Below are 14,386 nucleotides of genomic sequence, written 5' to 3'. Positions count from 1 at the left end.
CGGAGAGTGGTGGGAATCTGGAAATTTCTATAAGGGTTGTAGAGGCAAGGCAGAAACCCTTAACATTTAAGAAATTTTTAGATGGGCACTTGCAATGCCAAGGCATACAAGGCTATAGATCAACTGCTGGAATATGGAATTAGAATAGCTATTGTTTTTGCCCGGCATGGATGTGATGGGTAGAAAGATCTTTTTCTGTGCTGTGGATCGCTATGACTCTTACCTTATTGAATCATGCAAAATTCCATGGTCAGCTATTTATGATACAGATGTGGAAATCTCAGACCCCTCTACCGCAGGTTGCTATGGAGGCAGAATCATCGAATTATGTTCAAAGCCAAGATATACAGATTCTGGAGGGGAGTCTGGGGTTCTAACTAACAGGCAGGAAAGTGGAGTTAAAGCCAAGCTCTTTCTGAACGGCAGAGCAATGTTAAAGGGCCATACAGCCTAATTTTGATTCCTTTTCCCAGGTTATGCTCTTTAGACTGTCAAACAATGCCTCGTTCTCAGTCTCCTCATGAGTTACTTCAAATTATTAGGACTAGTACCTGACCATGGAAGGACATTTTTCAAAATGAAATGCACATTCTTGCAATTCTAATCAACAGCCACAATTTAGGAAACAGATTATTTTCATTTGTCACTTGTCTTATTTCTTCTTTTCTCTTCTTCCTTACTCCAATCTTTCTTTCACGCTTTTTACTTCTTTCTGTATCTGGTTTTACTTTAATTGATCAGATTTCCTTTGCACTCATTCCCCTTTTCAAATCCTTATCTCACTGGTTAATGACATACATTGTTAGCTTCATCATTTAGTACAGACTCACATCCATTGTGTTTCATGGGAAAATAAGTTTCAGGACAAGTGAAAATTTGTAATGAACAGGCATGCTCCTTAGCTCCCATGTGGGCCAATATTTCATTGAGCAAGTGATAAATCTAAAGAGATGGCTTCCTCGGAAGACAACAAAAGAAAATAGTGATTCCTTCAAATGCAATGTAGATAAATTTCTTTTAGAGAAGAACACAACAGGATATAAACATATGTCTAAATTGAGACAGAACAGGCCTGGAAGGAACATGTTACTTTGGATTTACAGTTCCAAACACATCCTCCACTGGTGCATTTTCCTCACCACATGTTTGATGGTTATAGACTAAATGAGAGAAATTGATTGCCATTCAATGACAGTCAATAATTCCATTATGAATGTGTCAGGACAGTACAGATGGACTTGAGGAATCAGCAAATCAAAAATGCTGCATGTTACATCACATCTCAGAACTAGTCATCTTAATCAAATGATGTTTGAGAGACTGACAACTTCAGGAATCAACTACAATTCGACTCATTATAATAGTCGCATGCAGAAACACAATTTGCCTGCAATGTACAGAATAATATGGTACAACATTCCTGGTTACAAATGCAATCAAGAGCAATATTGATTTTTAAAAATAGATTCTATAAAGCTGGATAAAGCCAGAGTGACAAGACATGGAGAGGAGCTGGAGTACAACACAACTGGTAAAGTATGAATGGGCTTCTAATGAATACTTCAAATACTATATTTTAACCAGGAGTTTAATCACTGCAGTACCATCTGTAAAGTATTTCAGCTTTCACATCACTCTTGCTTTCTCCTTCAATGTGCCTATACTGAAATCTCCAATTGAAAATGTAACTTAAGAATAACTTCCTTTTTCAAAGATTCAGTTAAGCATACATCGTTACTTGAGGTCAGCTGCAGACTTGCTGCTTGCTTGTTAGTTTGTTTCCAGGATGGAGTTAACTAGTTATACAAGTGACCTGTAACATTCTACAGGAGACCTTTATCAACAATATATTTTAAATTCCAGACTGAATTAAACTTGCATGAGGAACTCTTTAGTGCTGGAAGTTCCTCATTCTTCAATTATAATTTGACAAGAAGCCAACTGATTACAGTGTAGAAAACAATACTTTAAGCATTAAGTTTTTTAAATGACAATGAAAAATTTTGAAGGGGAGTTCCTGAACTATAAGAAATAGCTTCCTAAATCTTTCAACTGCAGGAAGCAGTGCAATAACAGATATCCTTCTGGGTTTTTCTCCCCCCACATCATTGCTCTGCCTCTATATGGATTTAACTTGGATTTCTGAACCACAGTGAAACGGAGCTGAGCTGAGCAAGCCTAAGCATTCATTCAAGCTAAGATCAGATGAACCTAACCTAATGATCAATGTGTATTCTTTGTCACATTTTTAGAACAAATCACCCAAGTACTCCAAAGAATGGAATGCTGCTGCTAGTGTAACCAGAAAAAACATGAAAATACCATCAATTGCTGTCACTAATTCTGGTTGCAATCCAACAAGCCATAATTATAAACAATGAACTAAGTCAACAGTGAGTTTGCCAAGTATTACTGATGATTAAAATACGAACACATATCTGTTGCATCACTAAGACCACCCACTTCAAGTTCCAACAACATCCAAATCCACTAATGGTTCAACTTATCAGCTCTTAAACTGTTAATCAAAAGTCTTTGTTTCCTACAGACTTTATTCTAATATTCCACAGGACAACTAACATTATCTATGAGCACAAACTCAGCTGAAACTCAACTATCCCATAACTCGAACTTTCTCTGTGACTGTAATAAAGAAAACTAACTTGAATCTTTAAGATCTTGGATATTAGTGAGTTTTGAGACAATTTGTAGCTCAGGTTAGGGTTCTGGATGTAGGTTTGTTTGCTCACTGAGCTGAAAGGTTAATTTTCAGACGTTTCATCACCTTACTAGGTAACATCTTCAGTGAGCTTCTGGACGAAGCACAGCTGATGTTTCCTGCTTTCTATTTATGTGTTTGGGTTGGTGATGTCATTTCCTGTGGTGCTGCCATTTCCTATGGTGATGTCATTACATTAGTTTTGCTTGTTGTCTGTATAGAGTCTTTCAAATTCATTAGCTGCTGTTTTAGTGTGTTGGTGGGTTTGTGCGCGACCATGATACCAAGAGGTCTGAGTAGTCTGGCAGTCATTTCCGAGACGTCTTTGATGTAGGGGATGTGGCTCGGGTTTCTGAACGTGTTTTGTCTGCTTGTTTGGGTTTGTTGCTGAGAAATCGGCGGACTGTGTTCATTGAGTGCCCATTCTTTTTGAATACATGGTATAGGTGATATTCCTCTGCTCTGCTTAGTTCCTTTGTGCTGCAGTGCTTGATGGCTCATTGAAATAATGTTCTGATGCAGCTTCGTTTGTGGATGTTGGGATGATTGCTTCTGTAGTTCAATATTTGGTCACATGTACTGTTTTCCTGTAGACCTTGGTTTGAAGTTCCCCATTGACTGTTCGCTCTACTGTGACATCTAGGAATGGCAGTTTGTTGTTGTTTTCCTCCTCTTTAGTGAATTTTATGCCAGTAAGGGTATTATTGATGGCCTTGAAGGTTTCCTCTAATTTGTTTCGTTTAGTGATGACAAAGGTGTTATCCACGCAGTGAACCCAAAGTTTGGGTTGGATGGTTGGCATAGCTGTTTGTTCGAGTCTCTAAGAACCCTGATATCGGAGATCCCACGGGTGTTCCGCTGGTTTGTCTGTAGGTTTTGTTGTTAAAGGTGAAGTAGGTGGTAAGGCATAGGTCCACTAATTTGACAATACTGTCCTTGCTGATGACATTGGTGGTGTTTGGTGTATGTCTTTGGATACTCTAATAGTGTAGTCAGTGTTTCTTTGGCCAGGTTGATGCTGATTGATGTGAACAGGCTGTTTCATCAAAGGAGACTATTATTTCATCCTCATCTATCTTAGAGTCTTTGATGGGCTTCAGGAATTCTTGGGTGGAGTGGATAGAGTTGTGTGAGTCTTCTACTAAGTGTTTTAGATTTGGTGTAGCTACTTAGCCAATCTGTAAGTTGGTGTTCCAGGTAGCGAGACTATGGGTCTGAAGGTGGGCTCCTGGTTTGTGAATTTTGGGCAATCCGTAGAAGCATGGTGTGTTGGATCCATCTGGTTTCATTTTTTGGATGTCGGTCTTATTTATTTCTCCAGATTTCTAAAGTTTTTTTGAGGAGGGCTGTAATTCGGTTCTCTAGTTTTGAGGTCGGGTCTTGGATTTCAAGCTAGTTGCATGCAGATATTCTTTTGGATGAAGGAATTTCATACTTAGTTAGATTAGTCTTTTCGGAATCATGATTTTAAACCAGCTTGTGTCAGAGAGTAGATAACTGCAGGCCTGGTGTAAGGTTGCGATAAGAGAAAATGCATGAAGTCATTAGCTTAGCAGAAGCTAGAATTAATAAGTTTCCTTTAAACTTAGTTACAAGCTTGAGTTCAACTTGAAGGAGACATGACTGAAGTCGAATGAGTGAAAAGTTTATCCTAGAACAAGGAGTTTGTTCACAGCAGGGAAGGGGCTAAGTCACCTCAGTGTAAGGGTTTCAATTTGTGAAAACTTCCAGACTCAAATTGTTTGGTAAGCAATCTACACTGGTTGTTCAAAGCTGAGAGATTCTACGATCTCAGTGGTGTGAGGATTCAAGGAAGAGACTTTTCAGCTCACATGGCAAGAAACGTCTGAGGGAGGGAAAAAGCAATTAAGTCAAACCTACAGTTTGGACAGGGGAGGGAATTCTTCTCTATCGTTTTGAGTGACTTTATGATTTGAGGAATAGATGGCACTTTGCCATGCGTCTGAAATCTGTCAAACTGCCACCATAATAGCTTGCTTTTTTTTATTATTTGTCTAGTGAGATAAACTTCTGTTTTATTGTTACAACCAAATCTGACGCCTGGTTTGTTTCGGTTTAAGTTTCAATGAAATCTTGTCACATTAAGTCAGATTTTACTCTGGGAACTGACTTATCCAGTAGTACAGTAGTAACACAAGCTGGATCATAACAGCAGTCACACATTACTACTGTGCTCACTGATTGACACTGACCCCTGGTCCAGCATGCCTCAACTTTGAAGATTCTCAGTTTTAAAGAAGAAAAAAATACTTCTGTGCTCTCTTCCCTCCCCTATTTCTATAGTCTCCTTCAGCCCGACAACTTTAAGATTTCTGGACTCATCCAAATCTGACTCGCACATACAATTTTAATTGCTCCACCACAGACAGCCATATCTTTTGCTGCCAAAGCCACAAAATCTGTATTTCACTCCCAAAGATACTCTGAGTCTCTGAAGATGCTTCATCACATTTCTCGGATTATGTTTTTGTTCATTGCTTTCATATGTTATTAGGTGGCTCAATGTCAAATTTTACTTAATATATTCTTTTGAAGAATTTTGGGATATTTTACAGCAAGAGTTATTATTGAAATGCACCTCAAAATTACTTCCTGATATCTGACTTTGGAATACTGGATAAACACAATAGACTCAAAAATGAATGGAGGAACATTCAGTTTCATCCAACTAACATCTATCACTGCTCAGGAATCACAAACAAAATAAAACAGTGAAGACTACAGAAACATTTTTGTTCAAATTATTCTTCAGTTACATCGTGATGAATATCACATTCGTGGTATGCAATGAAAGATATGAACAATGCAATTAAGGAATAAGTACAGCTATATCTATTCAAAGTAAACGAGCATTGTAAACCAGCAACTTTGAAAATGTCTACAATGTAAACTGGTAACAAATACTCTTTTTTGATTAATTTCAGAGAATGCTCACTTAAAACATTGACAATTTTAGTGGAGTTGACATTTGTGCGTTTCAACCATTGATCTCATCTTGACCGTAAATTTATCCTTCTTTTATCTTTTCCAAAACTATCATGCATTCATACAGCAATCACCATGACCCCAGTACATAACCATACTGTAAACTTTGATTGTTGAATTTGATAATCACCAATATGTAGCCAAATATGTAAAGTGCATGGTCGCATAAGTAACAAATATAAAGAAATTAATGTATAGATAATCTGTTTCAGTGATGCTAAGAGACAGAACTCCTAACTTTCCTCAATAACATGAATAGACGTAAAATATTCTACTTGATCAAGAAGACCAAAGATTAACATGTACTATCACCTCAACAATGTAATACGAGCCAAATTATTTGTTAATTTGATAGTGCTATCAGGATTTATCAAATAAATTAGCCAGACTATAGTCAGAAGAAATAAAACTACTTTAAAACTAAGAAACCTGGAAAGACAATCATTTTACATAAGTAGATCTTCACGATACAATGACTCCCTTTTTAATTCTAGAATCTGCATTAAAATTTAGTCCATGTTCATCAACTACTACTCTACAATGGATCTGACCACACTATATTTGAATAATGTTCATATAATTATTTTTTTCCCTTAGCATCAGGATCTCTTGATTTAAAGATTACATTATTCACTTCACTGAATAATGTTACTTTAAATTCATAACACTAACTAAAATTAAATGTACAGCTATCTTTCAGAAATCTTATGTGGTGTAGGTTAGTAGGTTGCTGCTGTCAGTCATGTATGGCTCCATGTGTGCCAACAGTCCTCATCTCCTCACCCAAATGGCCAATGCTCAAAGGATCGAGACAGAATTATCAGGGACCTCAATTGTGAGGGCATCAAATTTACACCTGATGCATTCATACACTAAGATCACTGGATCATTACCAATAAAACCCCTTTTTGATTTTGTTTGGTCCAAGGATATGGAAGTAAATTTAGCACCTTTTCATTTGGCCAGCTGATATTAACTAACATCACCAGGGATGAAACCAGGACCATGGTCCTTTTGGCTTAGTTCCACACAGACTGTCCATTTCCCCATTTAACCTTTGGGAATCTAAACTGTACAAATTATTTTAATCTTAAGCTATAAATCCTTACCCCTGCCTCCGTTAAATATGCAGATACCCCCGTCTCGGCCATCATGGATTTTGTTCCGTCTGAGTGTGGGATTACTGTCTGTTTTAATCCAAACACCGGCCATTGCATTGTCAAATATTTCATTATCTTCTATAAACCCAAGACCTGTATTAATTGACATCAAAAATAATTTCACTTGGATCTGAAATTGAGGAGAAAATAAAACAGAACAGAAAAAACAATAATCAAAAGACCTGCAGCCAAAGTTGACACTTACCAGAATTGTAAACAAGAATGCCGCCATTCTGTCCTCCCCATATTTTATTGCGCCGAATCTTAGGGTTGCTTCCAGTTCTGTGGATCACAAATTTTAAACTATTCTAAAGATTAATGTCTTACAACGCCATGAAATACTTCAGAGAATTAAACTCCCAATTGGTACTCATTTTCTGACTGGGTCAAGTACTGGATAATAACTGTATCCTTTTTGGAACTTGTTTTAACAAATTACCTCTGATGATTCTAAACTTTCAAAATCAGAATTTGCACCATTTCGACACTGTGTAGAGTCTTGGCAAGCACAAATTGTTTTGAAGCCTCAATAAAATCCATAACTTCACTTCTAGCTTGAAAATTTGTATCTCATTTAAAATGCTACCCCTGACATCAGGCCTAGAAAGATTTCTGCCTCTCCTCGAAACATTACCATTTGAATTGAGGTACCAATCGTTGCAGACTGCAGAACAGATCTCGAAAAGGTAACGAAATCAAACTACAAAAAAAATGTTTTCTCCAACCAATGGCAATGCTCAATACAAAGCTACAATTCAAGTTAAAAATATTGCCAATTTCTGTGCTCTATTCAATTTGTTCTTTGACATGCATACAACCTATGTAAAATAAATACTTCTGCACAACAACAGTTATGCATAACAACAATTCTATCCATAACACATTCCATGTTTGTTAGTCACAGTACAAAATGATCTAAGGGGAAAAAAAGCCCAGCCACAGATCCTGCAATTGTGCATAAAAGATTTTTTTATCCAATATTTAGGATGTGGGCTTCACTGGCAAGATCAGGTTTTATTCACTATCCCTGACTGCCCTCACTGTCTTCTTAAAACACCGCAGTATGAAGGTATCCCCATAATTCTGTTAGGAAGAGTGTACCAGAACTTTACCCTAATATACAGACATGGACAGGGACAAGATTGATCTGACTTGCTCCACACATCATTGCCCATGCTGTTTGGACAATACAAGAGGACAGCCACCATACTCCATCACAATTTAAGAGAGCACCAAGACAGAAGACAAAGTTAGATACTGAAGCGAGAACCCCAGTGAAGACAAACATTTTTCTTACCTAATCTGAACCCCTGAATACATATGATTGTAGATATCGTTGTCTTCAAGCACTCCATGGCCATTGTCATAGAAGTAAACACCCACCTTATAAAACAAACACTCTGTCATGAATATCATCAATACAGCTTAATTTCAAGATCTAATCAAACATGTACATGAATTGATACATACCTGCTTGCCACTATGTATTCGGTTTCTCCGTAACACTGGTGTACTTCCTGTTGTTACCCACACACCTGCCAAGGTATTGCTGTATACTTCATTTTCTTCAATTACACCCTGCCCCTTTTCATGCTAAACAATAAATGTTAAACTTTTAGCATTTTGAATACAAATCAACATGGGTCTCTTCCCACCATTTCACAATCTACATATATTTAAATACAGTTTCTCCTTAGATGTTACACATGACCTATTTCAACTTCTGTAGAATACTACAAATTGGTTTTTCTTGACAGTCTTCCTCCTTTAATGTGATCTAAGATTCGAAATGTGATTTTTTTTGTCTTCTCAGTATTCAAAATTCCTTAAAAGAATATCAGACACCATGGTAACAGGTAAATCATTTTACAGTAATAATGGCTGCAAATACAGAGAGAAAAAAAGAATCACACTAAAGGATATTTATTTGGCTGCCTGAAAATCAAAATTACCAGGTCATTTAAAAATTAAATGCAGCTGTTTCAGGCTGGAGAACCAGAAGAAAATCCCAATAATATACAAATCAATTTGAAACTATAGGGAGATGAATCTGATTTAAAGAAATTTCAGTTGTATACCTATTTATTGTATTTATATTTCGGATTTCACCATGAAGCTTTTATCTTATACTTTCAACAACTTGCATTTAAATAGTAATATAAAACATATATATTTCAAGGGTCTAATTGACAGTTAATAATCTAGCTGAGACCAGGTTAACCAAATTGATTAATGAAAAGACTCTGGTCTTTAGTGCCAAGCTAAAGAATTCAGGATACTTAACAAGCAATTATAAATTTAACCTTCAGTTTCAAAGTTTGTTTTAAAACTAATCAAGCAAAATTATGACCATCATAATTTTTTTCTTAACTCATATCTGAAGCCTCCTGAACCCAACAATCAGACCAAAAAACACAAAGTTGCAGACTTACCACATAGATACCTCCATGTTGGCCATCATGAATTTTGTTATGACGTACAATTGGACAACTATTTGTTCGAATCTGTATTCCTGCTAATGCATTTCCTAGGATACAAGATGCATATTTTTAAACAATTACGTACATTGATTAAAAAACAAAATTAAATAAAATGTTTATATTCACCTTACCATAAATGTCATTTCCCTCTATGAGACCCCTGCCATCTCCAAAGATGTAAACTCCACCCTGATTTCCATTAAAAATGGCATTTGCCCTAAGGACATAAACAAAGAAAATACATGAAAACACCGAGAAAGTATACATTTCATTCAATAACTACAATGATGTGCAAAAGCATACCTGATAGTTGGATCACTGTTGGATGTAATCCACACGCCAGCAAAATTATTTGCATAGATTTTGTTCTCTATGAACTGGCCTCGTCCTTTTTCGTGTACATAAATTCCTCCTGTTTGCCCATGATGAATTTCACATCTCACTACTGTAGGATTCGCGTAGGCCTTCACTTCAAAACCAGCTATTCGATTACGATGAATGTTACAGCTTTCAAAGTAACCCTGAAATAAAGAAAATCAAGATTTCACAATTATTCATGCTCAAAATTAACATAGCAAATGAAAATTCATTAAGTGAAAATTGGGAGCCATGCACATTCTAGATAGGGATTACTAATTTAATTGCTGCCTCACTGACATCTTTAAATTTAAACTAGAAAACTATGGAAACTGAACTCTCCATTTCACCCTCAACTGATCTTAAAAGGTTACTTTGAAATCTCCTCCACCTTCCCTCCAGATACTGTATTTATACAAGTTTGCAGAATACTGTTTGTGCACAATGATTCAATTTTAATACACCAATTGAAATTTCACTGAACATATCAAGTTCAGCATAATGATAAAGTTGGGACACATCTCTGCTAGTTCCCTCAGTAGGCACAAAGTTTTACCCTGATCAGAACTTAAGCTCAAGATTGCCCTCATTCAACTTCAATATTTACCTGTTGAATGAAGATTTAACCAAATCCAAAACCATTAGTACAACCATGTTTTTACAACACCATTCACATTCAATTCCTGACAAACGCAAACATCTTGAAGTACAGTTCAGTATCGGCTCATCAAATGCTTACCTGGCATGTTAACATGCCAGACAACATTCTAGAACAGACAACATTCCTTCTTCCTCTAGTTGGCTGAACAAATACATTGAGGAGCCAACAAACCATATTTAAAATACAGCCACAATAAAAGTAATTAAATTTTCACTGACAAAAGTACTAAAATTTAGTCACTTTAAGCTTACAAGAAACTTACAAATTAAGAGAAAGCAATATTTACCCTGCTCATTAAGTAACCCAAGATGCCAATTTAGATTTCTCTTGTATCCCCTTCAACATTCTTCCCTACATCTCTAATCCTGAAATGATACAAACTTTATGTGCCAGTGAAATTCAAAATTTACTTTTCCTTCGTGCATCCAATCAATCTCCAACCACTAGATTTTTATTTTACATAGCCAACTCCCATCTTCCTCTAACTCAAACTCTTTTGCTTCTTGTTCTCTTTACCATCTTCTGCCATTTGATTGAGAACATCTGCTTCTACCACCTTCCCTGGCAATGCCTTCCAGGTACTACCATCCTCTATGTAAAAATAAATTTGCTTCGCACATCTCCTTTGAACTTTGCCCCTTTGACATTATACCAATGTTCCAGAACATTTTCACCTTGGGATAAAGACTCCAACTATCCACCCTATCCATGCCTCTCAATTTTATATACTTGTATCAGGTTGCTCCCTCAGCCTCTGACACTAGCAAAGACAATCCAAGTTTGTCCAACATCTCCTTATAGTTAATTCACACCAATCCAGGCAACATCCTGGTGAAACCCTTTTACACTCTCTCCAAAGCCTCCACATCCTTCCTTTGGTGTAGCATGTATGCCGCTACTATGAGTGTGAATCATCACAAGACACCCCTTCAAAGAATAGGGGAGTCCTCTCTCAGAATCCACATAAAGATTTGTCATGAGTCAAGATCTGCAAAATAGATTATCTGGCCATTATCAAATTGCTGTTTGTAGGAGTTTGTTGTGCATTAATCAGCTGTCACACTTTCCACATTACAACTGAGTACACTTGAAGGGTAGTTCATTAGTAGCAAAGCACTCTGGAACATCTTGGAGTCATAAAAGTGCTGCAAAAAATACACATTTCTTTTCCCTTCTCCAACAAACATTCTCAACACATTTTTACCCAAAACTCAGCCTTCCCTTCTAACGTTCATTGTTAGAATATATTCAGTTCAGGATATAGTCTGCCCAATAGCAGATGTCACCCAAAAATATTGATGCAACTCCCTCCCTCTTAAGAAGGGGGAGGGACAGCAGCCAGAAGTCATGGTACACATTAATACCAACGACATAGGTAGGGAAAGGGAGGAGGACCTGAAAAAAGAATATAGGGAGTTAGGTTGGAAGCTAGAAGGCAGGATGAGCAGAGTAGTAATCTCCGCATTACTACTGGCACCAAGTGCTAGTGAGGCTAGGAATAGAGAGCGAGTGCAAATGAACACATGGCTGCAGGGCTGGTGTAGGAGGAAGGGCTTCAGATATGTGGATCATTGGGAAAACCTTTGGGGAAGGTGGGACCTGTACAAGAAGGATGGGTTGCATCTGAACTGGAGGGGCACCAATATCCTGGGCAGGAGATTTACTAGAGCTCTTTGGGAGGGTTTTACCTCGATTGGCAGGGGGGTGGAAACCTGAACTACAGATCAGATAATGGAGTAGGTAGTGAACAGCCAAATGCAGCATGCAGAAAGTCTGTGATGAGGGATAGGCACTTGATAGGGCAAAAGTGCAGTCAGTGTGATGGGTTGAACATGTGTCTATTTTAATGTAAGTAGTATCAGGAAGAAGGGTGATGAATGCAGAACATGGATCAGTACTTAGAACTATGATGTTGTGGCCATTATGGAGACTTGGATATCACTGGGACAGGAATAGTTGTTGGGTGTTTCAGGGTTTAGATGTTTCAAAAGGAATAGGGGAGGTAAAAGAGGTGGAGGAGTGGCATTGCTAATCAAGGTAGTATCACAGCTACAGAAAGGAGGTCATAGAGTCATAGAGATGTACAGCCCGGTGTTGAGTAGGACTTGTCTACAGAGTGGTGGAAGTCAGAAACAGGAAAGCAGCAGTCACTTTATTGGCAGTTTTCTCAAGGCCCCCCCCCCCAATAGCAACAGGGACACAGAGGAGCAGATTGGGAGGCAGGCTTTAGAAAGGTGCAGGAGTAACAGGGCTGTTGTCATGTGTGACTTTAACTTCTCCAATATTGATTGGAACCTTTTTAATTGAAGACGTTCGGATGGAGCAGTTTTTATCAAGTGTGCTCAGGAAGGGCTCCTGACGCAATATGTAGATCGGCTGATTAGAGGGGATGCCATATTGAATTTGGTGCTTGGCAACGAACCAGGTCAGGTGTCAGATCTCTCAGTAAGACAGCATTTTGGTGATAGTGATCACAACTCCCTGACCTTTTTCTGTAGTCATGGAGAGGGATAGGAGCAGACAGTATGGGAAAGTATTTAATTGAGGGAGGGGAAATTGTAATCAGATTAGGCAGGAACTGGGGTGCCTAAATTGGGAACAGATGTTTTCAGGGAAATGCACGACAAAAAACTGGAGATAGTTTAGGAAGCACTATCTGATAGTGCCGGACTGGTTTGTTCGACTAAGGCAAGGGATTGTAGGTTGAAAAAACCTTTGGTCACAAGGGATGTGGAACATCTAGTCAAGAGGAAAAAGGAAGCTTACTTAAGGTTGAGGAGACAAAGATCAGACATGGCTTTACAGGGTTACAATGTGGCTAGGAAGGAACTGAAGAATGGACTTAAGAGAGCTAGAAGGGTGCATGAAAAAGCTTTTGTGGGTAGGATTAAGGAAAACTCTAAGGCATTCTATACTTGTGAGGAACAAGATGATGGCCAGAGTGAGAGTACAGCCAATCAGGAATAGTGGAGGGAACTTGTGCCTGGTGTCAGAGGAAACATGGGAGGTCTTTTATGAATATTTTGCTTCAGTATTCACTACTGAGAGGGACCTTGACTTTTCTGAGGACAGCGTGAAACAGACTGATATGCTAGAACAGGTTGGCGTTAAGGAGGAAGAGGTGCTGCAAGTTTTGAAAAACCTAAGGATAGGATACATAAATCCCCTGGGCCAGACAGGATATACCCAAGGTTGCTACAGGAAGTGAAGGAAGAAACTGCTGCATTCTCTGGCGATGATCTTTACATCCTCACTGTCGATTGGAGTAGCGCCAGATGATTGGAGGGTGGCACGTGTTACTTCCTTGTTCAAGGGAGGGAATGGGGATAATCCTGGGAATTATAGATCAGTCAGTCTTACATCAGTGATGCACAAAAGTATTGGAGAGGATTCTGAGAGACAGGATTTATGATTACTTGGAGAACTATAGTTTGATTAGAGATAGTCAGTATGGCTTTGTAAGGGGCAGGTCATGCCTCACAAACCTTACTAAATTCTTTGAGGATTTGATAAAACACATCAATGAAGGTAGACCAGTGGATGTGGTGTACATGGATTTTAACAAGGCGTTTGATAAGGTTCCCCATGATCGGCTCATTCAGAAAGTAAGGAGGAACGAGAAACAGGAAATTCTGGTTGTCTGGATACAGAATTGACTGACCCATATAAGACAGAGGGTGGTAGTTGATGGAAAGTATTTAGTCTGGAGCTCGGTGACGAGTCATGTTCCACAGGGGTCAGTTCTGGAACCTCTGCTTTCTGGTTTTTATGAATGACTTGGATGAGGATGTGGGAGGGTGGGTTAGTAAGGTTGCCAATGACACAAAGTTTGGTAGAGTAGTGGATAGTGTGGAGGGCTATTGTAGATTGCAATGGGACATTGACTGGATGTAGAACTGGGCTGAGAAATGGCAGGTGAAGTTCAACCTGGAGAAATGTGAAGTCATTCACGTTGAAAGGTCAAATTTGAATGCAGAATACAGGGTTAAAGGTAGGATTCTTG

At 38.2% G+C, this 14,386-nt stretch overlaps 1 protein-coding gene across 2 annotated transcripts in view; it reads right to left on the bottom strand.

The window, feature by feature from the left end:
- The window catches only part of fbxo11b (F-box protein 11b), a 153,951-nt gene that overhangs the window by 16,099 nt on the left and 123,466 nt on the right, over positions 1-14,386 (bottom strand). For both annotated transcript variants that reach the window (XM_043695619.1, XM_043695620.1), the window contains 7 exons: positions 9,669-9,886; positions 9,497-9,582; positions 9,318-9,412; positions 8,356-8,478; positions 8,183-8,268; positions 7,091-7,167; positions 6,835-6,978 (listed from right to left, as the gene is read on the bottom strand). In XM_043695619.1, the coding sequence (XP_043551554.1) occupies positions 6,835-6,978; positions 7,091-7,167; positions 8,183-8,268; positions 8,356-8,478; positions 9,318-9,412; positions 9,497-9,582; positions 9,669-9,886 (829 nt within the window). The remainder of the gene's footprint in view (positions 1-6,834; positions 6,979-7,090; positions 7,168-8,182; positions 8,269-8,355; positions 8,479-9,317; positions 9,413-9,496; positions 9,583-9,668; positions 9,887-14,386) is intronic.

The sequence above is a fragment of the Chiloscyllium plagiosum genome, chromosome 9 (genome assembly GCF_004010195.1).
Source record: "Chiloscyllium plagiosum isolate BGI_BamShark_2017 chromosome 9, ASM401019v2, whole genome shotgun sequence".
Taxonomy (NCBI): domain Eukaryota; kingdom Metazoa; phylum Chordata; class Chondrichthyes; order Orectolobiformes; family Hemiscylliidae; genus Chiloscyllium; species Chiloscyllium plagiosum.
Note: the sequence above shows the minus strand (reverse complement) of the source record. Positions and strands in the feature narration are given on the sequence as shown.